The sequence below is a fragment of the Rhinoderma darwinii genome, chromosome 6, assembly GCF_050947455.1.
Source record: "Rhinoderma darwinii isolate aRhiDar2 chromosome 6, aRhiDar2.hap1, whole genome shotgun sequence".
Classification (NCBI taxonomy): domain Eukaryota; kingdom Metazoa; phylum Chordata; class Amphibia; order Anura; family Rhinodermatidae; genus Rhinoderma; species Rhinoderma darwinii.
Genome location: NC_134692.1, coordinates 94,746,634 through 94,758,689, shown reverse-complemented (window position 1 = coordinate 94,758,689; position 12,056 = coordinate 94,746,634). Strand labels below are relative to the sequence as shown.

The 12,056-nt window shown below is 41.3% G+C and overlaps 1 protein-coding gene across 5 annotated transcripts in view; it reads left to right on the top strand.

The window, feature by feature from the left end:
* Positions 1-12,056, top strand: part of NPRL3 (NPR3 like, GATOR1 complex subunit) — a 202,910-nt gene that overhangs the window by 106,383 nt on the left and 84,471 nt on the right. For all 5 annotated transcript variants that reach the window (XM_075830052.1, XM_075830053.1, XM_075830051.1 and 2 more), the window contains one exon: positions 10,906-11,043. In XM_075830052.1, coding sequence (XP_075686167.1) covers positions 10,906-11,043 — 138 coding nt within the window. The remainder of the gene's footprint in view (positions 1-10,905; positions 11,044-12,056) is intronic.

Here is a 12,056-nt window from a genome sequence, read left to right as displayed (position 1 = left end):
GTGTGACGTCACAGTCACGCTGACAGTAAGTCTACGAGGACCAGCCATTGGCTGGTCCTCATAGGCTTCCATACATGGCAGACACGGAGGCCGTTGTCTGGCCTCCAGATGCCATCACAAGCATCAGCAATCCCCACGTTTGCATGGGGGCTGCCGATGTGCTACAAACCCCTAAATTCGGCGATCGCAATCGATCGCCGCATTTAAGGGGTTAATTGCCAAAATCAGCGGCGATAAGCCGCTGATTGGCAACACTGGAGTGTCAGCTGTCGGGGACAGCTGACCTCCCGGTTTCCGATGCCCACCTTGTCACCGACAGTGTGCATCGGGAACGACACATTGACTTCCTGTCACTCTGACAGTAAGCCCATCAGGACCAGCCGGTGGTTGGTCCTGATAGGCTTCCGGCCATTGAAGACACGGCGGCCATTGTTTGACCTCTGTTTGCCATGCTAACTATCGGCAAAACCCGCGATTTCACAGCAATGAGAAGTGCATGACGCTGATTGCTCACTGATTGGTCAGCGTCATACACTCCTCTATACAACGCCCAGTTGGTAAAAAGTAAAAACACGCCCAGTTGGTCTTTAAGAACCTAATTAGCATAAATCTAAAATTGCTCATAACTTCCACAAAAATTATTATTTTTCAAAATAAAAACCACTGCTGTTATCTACATTACAGCGCCGATCAGATCATGTAGGAGATAGGGCACTTATAATATGGTGACAGAGCCTCTATAAAAGCATATTTTGCTCTATGAATAAGTTGAAAGTGCATCTCCCGCCACTGCTCATTTACCATGACCTTCCTCACTTTTTCCCACCCCTCCAGAATTTTACTTGAGAGTTCAGGGTCATCGAGCTCCACCTCCCAAGTCCGAAAACAAGAAGTACTAAAGGAATTCAGATGGACATTTCTGAGCTTTCCATATAGACTTACTAGATTTTTTCCCATAGCGCCCTGTGGCACCGTTCCGTCAAATGCTCCCCGTATCTCCACCACAGCAATATTGCGGACTTTGGTTTTGCATAACTCTGTCACTTGAGCATACTGCAAATACTGGTTATCACCCAAATTATATTTACTAGAGAACTCCTGCCATGTAAGCCATCTCCCCTCCTCAACATTCAGGAGTTGACCCAGAACAGTGATCCCCTCAGATCTCCACTGAGAAAATTATTTATTCTGATTCCCCTGTATTATCTGATTCCCATAGTATTATCCCACAGCGGCCAAAATTTAGAAAGGCCATAAGGAAGACCATACAACTTCCGTATCGCCTTCCAAGCACTTACTGTATCTCTAAGCAGTAAACTGGACTTAACAGTGCTAGGAAGCTGAGCATAAGGCAGGTGCAATAAGGCTGACAAAGGAACCGATCCTGCCAGATTCTGTTCCAGCTGAACATTAGAGTACAAATTGGTATTATGCAGCCAATCTCCTATGTGTCTGCAGAGTGCTGCCAGGTTATAATAATGGATAAGTGGTAACTGTATACCACCGTCACACTTGGGCAGTGCCAATTTTTTATATGCAATCCTCGGCCTTTTCTTCTGCCACAAGAATTGTAAAAATGCAGACTGTAATTTTTGGCTATCTAGATGTTTGATCAATATGGGTATAGTTTGCATGGGATAAAGAAGGCGAGCAAAACTTATCATTTTTAAAAGGGCAGCTCTCCCGAACAATGACAACGGCAGTGACGACCATCGGTGCAACTCCTTATGAATTATTTCAAACAAGGGTAAATAATTGAGTTTATACAATGAAAAGGGAAATTTGCCTATTTTAATCCCCAGGTATATTATATAAGATCTGGCTATATTCACTGCCACGTATAAGGGTGGTCTTGCTCTGCATTCCGTCAAGTAAAGTAGTTGACTCTTTATCGCATTGACTTTATAACCTGAGAAACGACCCAAAATAATGTAGCTTCTCCAGCACCCCCCCCCCCCCAAATGATCCCCAGGAAACCTCAAAAATAACAAAGGATCGTCAGCAAAGCAAGTCAATTTAATCTCCTGACTACCAACCATTATCCCCTCAAAATCACTGGAGGACAGAAAATGTCTTGCCAATGGTTCCAAGGCCAAGTCGAACAACAATGGAGAAAGGGGACAGCCTTGCCTCGTTCCCTTCTGTAAGTGAATCGGTGCTGAAAGAAAACCTGTGGTAAACACCCTGGCTTGTGGGTCTAAATATAGTGCTTCTAGATAATTCCTAAACAATCCCTGAATCCCCAAAACGATCTAAAACTAGACCCAGCCAGTCCCAGTGCACATTATCAAAGCGTCTAACGTCAAAAGTGCTGGCGAATCATATCCCGCAATGTTAGTAGACTTTAATGCATCTTGTACCACCAGAACCGTGCGTATGTTTTTAACCGCTGATCTTCCTTTAATAAAACCCACTTGGTGTGGCCCAATCAGATCTGGAAGAAACTGAGCCAACCTATCGGCCAATATTTTAGACAATATTTTAACATCCTGGTTTATCAAAGATATTGGGTGATACGATCCCGGGTTAGTCGGATCTTTTCCTTCCTTATACAGAACCTTAATATATGCTACATTTCCCGATTTTCAGAAATTCTTTATTTAGGAGCATATGGTTATAAACTGGCAATAAAATGTGGGGTTTGCCATGTACTCTGTGTATTTCATGCGAAGAGTATTGCTAGAGTCGTTATAAAACGTATTGGTCTTAGGTTTAAGCGACGCCACAAAGGAAATAATCCTCCCCCTCAACACTGCCTTAGCGGCATCCCAAAACAGATGACTGTCATCTTTATGAGCCTGATTCTCCTGGCTATATTCCAATAACCATCCCTTCAAGCACGATTGAAAGGATTCATCATTCGCCAAGAAAGAAGGAAATCTCCACAAGATGTCCGATCCCCGTTTAAATGTATCTGCCAAGATCAGAGAAACCGGTGCATGATCTGAAATCACCAAGTCTTCTATCCGAGCACTGAGAATCCTAGGGAGGAGCATCGGAGAAGCCACAAAATAGTCAATACGAGACCATGCTGTATGTGCATGGGAAAAATGTGTGTATTCTCTACCCAAAGGGAATTGTGTTCTCCATACATCCACCATACCTGTGGAAGGCAGTAATGGAGCCAGAACTTTATCATGTGATCTTTCAGCTAGTACCCTACCATCCCCCCTTCGCCTGTCCTCCGTTGTGCATAAAACTGAGTTAAGGTCCCCCCCCAAAAGAATCTGAGGTTCTTTGTCTGCTAAAAGTTTACCTTCCATAAATTGAAAAATGGCCTGGTTATTATCATTCGGTGCGTATATACAGAACAAGCTCAATCTGCCCATTGCGCCTTCCAAAATCACATGCAAATATCTGCCCCCTGCATCCTGCTCAGAGAAAACCACAGAACAATCCAGTTTTTTGTGTATTAGGAGTAAGACGCCTGCCTTGCCATTAACTTCTGTAGAACCCAATACGGTACCCACCCATAGTTTTCGCATTCTCTGGAAATCACCCTCTAGCAGATGAGTTTCCTGCAAAATCACTATATCAGCTTTCAGCTTTTTCAGATGACGAAGAACCATAATGCGTTTATGCGGGGACTGCAGCCCCTTCACATTCCACGTTATTATTTTCATGTAATGTCAGTCAAATTCCAAAAAGGACCTAATTGGCATCCCACAGAAATGGCAAAGCAGACCTCAACCACCGAGACAATTCCCCCTACCCCTCCCCCCTCAATGAACTTAAAACAAGACTGAAACCCTAACAGCAGATTATTACTAGTTACAGACTTCACTTTTTTTCGCACATATAAGCGTGGAATCCTTGCACATTCCACCACTATGACAACTTCGGTAGAACATGAACTTCCTGTATACCTTCCTGTACACTTCCACCTGACTCTATGCAGAAATTCCCTCAAGACCCTCAATAAATGTTGAGTCCCCTACCCATATATCCAGTAAACCTTATCAACATAAACACAGGTAAGTAGGATAATTTTGAATCAATCAATGTGAAGCTTGAAATGGCATGAGTCCCTCTCCGTCACCGTCTGGACATCTCCCTTCAGTCCGTGGAAGAAGAAGTAAGGCCCCTCTTGGAACTCGACCCCTGTGAGACAGTTCATCTCTGTGTGACTGAGGATCGCCAATATTGGCTCGGGGCAAACTTTCCACAAACTCCCCCAGAGAATAAAACGAATCCACCCCACCACCTGGTTCAAAAACCTTGAGAATGGCGGGAAGCATTAAAGTAAAAAGGAATGCGTTTCTGGACTAAGAGAGAACAGACCGTGCTAAAAGCATGCCGCTTGCGTGTAACATCAGCAGAGTAATCTCCAAATATTACGATTCTGTGGCCTCGTATTCTCACTTGTGCCGAGGATCGTCGATAGGCCTGTAAGGGTATGTGCACACGATAACTGCAATTACGTCTGAAAATACGGAGCTGTTTTCAAGGGAAAACAGCCCCTGATTGTCAGACATTTTTTGAGCAACTCGCGTTTTTCGCTGCGTTTTTTTACGTCCGTTTTTGGTGCTGTTTTCATTGGAGTCTGAGAAAACGGCTCCAAAAACGTCCAAAGAAGTGTCCTGCACTTCTTTGACGAGGCAGTCATTTTACACGTCGTCGTTTGAAAGCTGTCAAACGACGACGCGTAAATTACAGGTCGTCGGCACAGTACGTCGGCAAACCCATTCAAATGAATTGGCAGATGTTTGCCGACGTATTGGAGCCATATTTTCAGGCTTAAATCGAGGCATAATACGCCGTGTGAACCCAGCCTAACACGTTTGTTTTATCCACATAGTCCAAGTACTTTACAATAACAGGCCGCGGTCTTGCTGTCGCGCCATCTTGGGTAGAGCCCCTCATCGGCCCCACTCTATGAGCTCTCTCCGCTCTCAGCGGGGTAGGCAAGCCTAGCGCCTGAGGCAATTCCACCGCACACCGCTTTAGCAACTGCCCTGCAGGTATAGATTCTGGGAGACCAATAATGCGCAGATTGCTTCTTCTCGAGTGATTCTCCAGGTCATCCACTTTATCTACAAGCTAGAGATTAGAGGCAAGCACCCTCTGCACCTCCGCCTGAGTTCCCACCAACTCATCTTCCATTAAACTGAGACGTTGTTCCAGGTCTGTAATACGTTCCGTATGAACTGAGACATCTGACTGTAATTGATGTAATAGCTTAGACACTGTCGCTTCCAAAGAAGCTTTAATATCTGGGGCTATAAGTTTAGCCACTTCTATGGCCAAGGTTTTGCAAGAAATGTCCATGTTATGAAGGAGAGTGTCAGGCTCACCTTCTTCCACTGCTGGCTGCACCAGAGGAGGTTGCGATGCTGAGCGCGAGCTCATACTCCTCGTGTTCCTGGCTGGCTCAGGCTCCATTTTCCCCAACGGCAGCGTGTCTTCGGTTTGCAGGGCCTGCGAAGTGATGCCTGGGGTCCCGGTTTTCACCAGGAATCTCTCCATACGGCGGAGAGAAGCCGGTAAGTAAGGTTATCGACCAGTAGCCTGTGGTCGGAAGTCAGAGCCTTGGGACCCCGGTTTTTTGAGTCGGGTGAGCGGAGCTCTCTGTACTCGCATCTGGTCATGTGCGCGCCGGAACCGGAAGTCTATGTACCCTTTTATTATACCCTCATTTACTTTGCACAGCTTACATATGCCCCCACATTATAAATTTAAATACCAGTAAAACCCCAAACAAAAGTATTACATCTTATCTAAACCTCTAGATGCAAATGCCCAACGGGGAGTAGTATACAAAATGCGGTCACTTCTCGGGGGTTTCCACTTTATTTGTACCTCAGGGGCTCTTCAAAAGCGGCATGGCGGTCAAAAAACACTCCAACAAAATCTGCACACCAAATAGTGACCCTTATCTTCTGAACCCTGCCATGTGTCCAAACATGTTTATTACCACATATGGGGTATTGCTGTAATCGGGAGAAATCGCTTTGCACATGTTGGGGTGCTTTTTCTCCTTTATTTGTGGATTTCCATTTTCACGGCCTGATTTCAATAAATTCTGCAAAAACGTGGCTTTAAAATGCTCACTATACCATAGATTATTTCCTTGAGGGGTGCAGTTTTCCACATGGGGTCACTTTTGGCGGGTTCCCACGGTTTTGTTTCCTCAGGCTTTGCAAATGCGACATGACACCTGAAAACCATTGGAGGAAAATCTGAGATCCGAAGCCAAATGATTATTTTTCCTTTCTGAGCCCTACGGTGTCTAAACAGCAGTTTATGAACACGTATGTGGACCACATATCGGGAGAAATTGCTTTTTAAAGGTTGGGATGCTTTCTCTCCTTTTATTACTTGTAAACATTTTCAAAGGTATAAGAAAGTACACCTGCCACAAAAAACCTGGCTTGTGTATAAAGGATTCGTTCAACTCGTACCACAACATCCATGGATTATTAATTTTATTATTAATTTACCCCATTATTACATCACTCTATTATGCCCTGATATACTCCGCCCAACTTACATATGCCCCCACGTTCTAAGCGGAAAACCAGTAAAAACTCAAATAAAACCACTACCAAGCAATATATGAGCTTCAAAAACCAAATGCCGAACTTTCCGAGCCTGTCAGTGTGTCCAAGCTGCAGTTTAACCACATCTGGGGTATTACGGTACTCCGAAGGACCCTCTTAACAATTTATGGGATGTGTTTCTCCAGTGGAACAAGCTGGGCACAACATATTGGAAACTGAAATTTTAATCTGGAGCATCTATTGTGTACTCATTTCTGCAAAACACCTGTGGGGTCAAAATGCCCACTATATACCTCTAGATGGATTCCTTGAAAAATGTAGTTTCCAAAATGTTTCCAAAATTTTTTTGGGGGGTTTCCACTGTACTAGTACCTTAGCGCAATGCAACGTGGTGTAGGGATGTCACAATACCAGAATTTGGACTTCGATACCAATACTTTGTGTAGTATTTCAATTTCGATACCAAAACTATACTTTGCCTACAGTAATAAAAAAATAAAGTTCTTCCATTTTCTGATGTGAGGTACGAGGTGTGATGAATTTTACCTCCATGTGCCTCACATTAATAGTAATTAACCCCATCATGTTTCCCAGTCATAATGGGTTAATGTGTAAGGTACATGATGGGGTTAATTACTATTAATGTGAGGCACATGGAGGTTAAATGCATCACACCTCGTGCCTCACAATAAGTGAAAGAAAACAGTTTTTTTTTTTTTTTTTTACAGCGTACACATCATAAATGACGCAAACAAATTGTTGCTCAGGTTATTACGGCCGCGCCAATACCGAATGTGTATATTTTATGTATTGAGACTTATTTTAACCCCTTAATGATCAGCCTATTTTAAACCTTAATGACCAAGCCATTTTTTAAGTTTTTCCATCGTCTCATTCCAAGAGATATAAATTTTTTATTTTTGCGTCGACATAGCTGTATAAGGTCTTGTTTTTTGCGGGACAAGTTGTATTTTTTAATAGCACCATTTTGAGGTACATATTATTTATTGATTAACTTTTATTAACTTTTTTTTGGGGGGGAATAGAAAAAAACCTGAAATTTCGCCACTCTTTTTCGCGTCTTAAATCTACATCGTTTACTGTGTGGTATAAATAACACAATAACTTTATTCAGCGGGTTGTTACGATTGCAACGATACCAAATTTGTATAGTTTTTGTATGTTTTACTACTTTTACAAAGTAAAAACGCTTTTTTTTCAAAATTATTTGTTTTTGTGTCTCCATATTTGAAGAGCAATAACTTTTTTATTGTTCCGCCGATGCAGTTGTATGAGGGCTTTTTTTTGCGGGAAGACTTGTAGTTTTTATTGGTACTATTTTGGAGTAGATGCGACTTTTTGAGCACTTTTTATCACATTTTTTTTCACAGAAAACAGCAATTTTTCCATAGTTTTTTATTACATTTTTTACGGCGTTCACCGTGCGGGTTAAATAATGTAGTAGATTTATAGTCGGGGTTGTAACGGATGCGGCGATACCAAATATGCGAAAAAGTGGGTTTTTAATTTTTTTTCTTCACTTTTTTTTATTAACTTTATTAAACTTTTTTTTTACTTTTTTACTAGGCCCACTAGGGGACTTTAATATGCGATTCTCCGATCGCTATTATAATACATTGCAATACTTTTGTATTGCAGTGTAATACTGCCTGTCCGTTTTAAAACGGACAGGCATCTGCTAGGACATGCCTTTATTTTTCAACTTTAATGTACTGGTATATATCGATATGCCAGTACATTTTTCTGTGTACGGATAGTACACAGGCAGTTGTTAGGACATACCTAAGTATTCCCTAACAACAGGAAATATGGTAAGACAGCCCTGTGGTCCTTCAATGGACCCTGGGCTGTCTGCCCATATATGGTATGGCCCTCGATCGCCACAGCCCACTTTCATACATTCATGTGTAACAATGCTAAGCTGTGCGGCCGCACAGCTAAGTATCGAAATACATGAAATAACAGTATTGAACCGTTTGGGCATGCACAGTATCGAAACAGTATCAAAGTTTTGATGCATCGTGCATCCCTAACATGGTGTCCAAAAACTGTTCTTGTAAAATCTCCACTCCAAAAACTAAATTTTGCTCCTTCCCTATAGAACCTTGCTGTGTGTCCAAATAGAAATTTAACATATGGGGTATTGCCTTACTCGGGAGAAATTGTGTAACAAATCTTGTGGTGCGCTTTCTCCTGTATGCCTTGTAAAAATGAACTATTTGGAGCTAAAACTATTATTGGAAAAAATTTTGATTTAAATATTTATGGCCCAACTCTAATAAAACCTCTAAAACATCTGTGGGGTTAAAATGTTCACTACATTCCTAATTTAATTCCTTGAGGGGCATAGTCTTGAAAATGGGGTCTCATCTGGGGAATTTCTACTGTACTGGTACCTCAGGAAGCTCTGAAAACACAACATTGGCTCCCCAAAAAAAAACAATTTAGAAAAATATGCGCTCAAAAAGCCAAATGGCGCTCCTTACCTTCTGAGCCCTGTTGTGTGCCCAAACAGCAGTTTACGCTCATATATGAGGAATTGCTGGAGAAAATGCTTTACAATCGCTGGGGTGCTTTTTCTCCTATAGTCCTTGTGAAAATGAAAAATTTTCAGCCAAAACTAAATCTTATTGTAAAAAATTTTATTTTTTAATTTTCACGGCCCAATTCCACTAAATTCAGCAAAAAGCCTGTGGGGTCAAAATGCTCACTGGACCCCTAGATTAATTTATTGGGGGATGTTTTCAAAATTTTCTTTTTGGTGGGGTTGCCATTGTTTTGCGCTACAATACCTCTTCAGACTAAAGTATAGTCTAATAAAAAAGGAGGCGCCAAAATCCACAAGGTGCTCCATAATTTCTGAATCCTATTTTGAGTTCAGTAAGCAGACTAGGGCCACATGTGGGATTTTTCTAAAAACTACAGAATCTGGGCAATAAATGTTGAGTTGTGTTTCTCTGGTAAAACCTTCTGAGTTACAGAAAAAATGGATTCAAAATTAATTTCTGCAAAAAAAATAATTATTAGTAAATTTTACCTCCGCTGCTTTAATTCTTGTGAAATGCCTCAAGGGTTAAGAAACTTTCTAAATGCTGTTTTGAATACTTTGAGGGGTGCAGGTTTTAAAATGGGTTGATTATGGGTGGTTTCTAATATATAGGGCCCTCAATGCCACTGGTCCCCACTGGTATTAGAAACCCCCCCCCCCCCCCCATAAATCACTGAACTGGTCCCTAAAGAACTAGTTTTTGTAAATTCTCTTGAAAATGCGAGAAACTGCTGCTTTAGGCTACATTCACACGAGCGTATCAGATTAACGCGCGTGAAAAACGCGCGTTAATCTGGTCCGTGTGTTACGTTACTGCATCCGTGCTTTGCAAGTGGCATGCGTTATTCACGCACTCGCAAAGCACATTTATTTTTTTTCATTTTATTATTTCAATTGAATTGATGCGTAAATCACGCACAGCACACGGATGTGCATCCTTGTGCTGTGTGTGATTTTCGCGAACCCATTGACTTCAATGGGCGATAGGCGCGTGAAAAATGCATCAATATAGGACATGCAGTGAGTTTTACGCAACGGACACACGCTGTGTGAAAACTCCTGCATGTGTGAACGGCCCCATTGAAATCAATGGGTCCATGTGCTTCGAGTGATTTCCCTGTGCAAGCACACGGACGTTATTCATGTTCGTCTGAATGAGCCCTAAGTTATAAGCCTTGTAACGTCCTAGAAAAATAAGGATGTTCAAAAAATTATGCCAAAGTAAAGTAGACAAATAACTATTTTGAGTGGTATTACAATCTGTCTTACAAGCAAATACTTTTAAATTGAGAAAAATGCACATTTTTCAAAATGTTGGTGTTTTTCACAAATAAGCACTAACCGTATCATACAAATTTTACCACTAACATAAAGTACAATGTGTCACGCGGAAACAATCTCAGAATCCCTTGGATAAGTAAAACAATTCCAAAGTTATTACAACATAAAGTGACACGTCAGATTTGAAAAAATTGGCTGTGTCCACAGGGTCAAAACTGTCTGCGTCTTTAAGGGGTTAACATAACAGGTTACCTTTAAGAGAAAATCTAATGGAATGAATAGTGGTGGATTTAAGATTTGGGATTGCACTATAATAATTACCATTGACACAAATTATGTTCGAATAGTACTCTTTAGGTCCAGTTTGAGAATTCATTTGCAAACCTACAAGGAAAAAGTAATTACAGCATCATAAATTTTACTTCTATGTTGCCAAGATACATTTGGGACTTTACTTAACAGCTGCTACAGCATCAGTGCTTGTTACAGGACTTGTGTACTATGTACTATATACTATCATGTCATGATTATATTTCACGTCTTGTTCTCTTCCAGCCTCTGCACTACAGGTGTGGTTCGTCTTCATATAAACAACTGGTTGGAAGTAAGCTTTTGCTTACCACATAAAATTCATTGTGTTGGAGCAAATTTTATTCCTCCAGAGGCAATAGAACGAAGCTTAAAGTCTATCAGGTGAGAAAACAACATGGCGACAGGACAATACTTTGGTCAGTATTTTGCATCAGTATTTGTAATCCAAAACCAGGAATGGGACATAAACAGAGAAAAAGTATAATGGAAATATTTGTTTCTCTACTGTGAAATTTCCACTCCTGGTTTTAGATTCCAAATACTTCCGTATAAAAGATGCCTATTCGAAGTGTACTGCAGCAAAACACTGTTACAGCTTTCTGCCGTTTTAATTTTCACATATTCATTAAAGGGATTTCCCATTAGGGACATTTATGACATATCCATAAGTCCTATAGAACTGAATGGTAGTTACGGAAACAGCATAGCTTGCATGCTACGCTGCTTCTGTAACTGCTATTCACTACTATGGGAGTTACAAAAACAGCTACGCTGTTTTCGTACTCCCGACCATATAGTCAGAAAGTGGCTAGGTGGCAGCTGCAGTAGAAAAAGGTAGAACAGGGTTTAGGGGGCCCCGTTCTAGAGATAAGTGCGGGTCCCAGAGGTGGAAGCCACATCTATCTGACATTTATGACCTATCCTGTGGATATGCCATAAATGTCCCTGATGGGAAAACCCCGTCCCACCGGAGCCACTTTTGGACCAAATGACAGAGCCTCATTTTAATAGTAATAGTCCGTTTAAACGTTCTATGGTGTGGAGGGAGGTATGACAATCTCATGCGGATATTATCCCATTTAAATCAGATGGATATACAGTGAAGGAAATAAGTATTTGATCCCTTGCTGATTTTGTAAGTTTGCCCACTGTCAAAGACATGAACAGTCTCGAATTTTTAGGCTAGGTTAATTTTACCAGTGAGAGATAGATTATATAAAAAATAAAACAGAAAATCACATTGTCAAAATTATATATATTTATTTGCATTGTGCAGAGAGAAATAAGTATTTGATCCCTTTGGCAAACAAGACTTAATACTTGGTGGCAAAACCCTTGTTGGCAAGCACAGCAGTCAGAAGTTTTTTGTAGTTGATGATGAGGTTTGCACACAT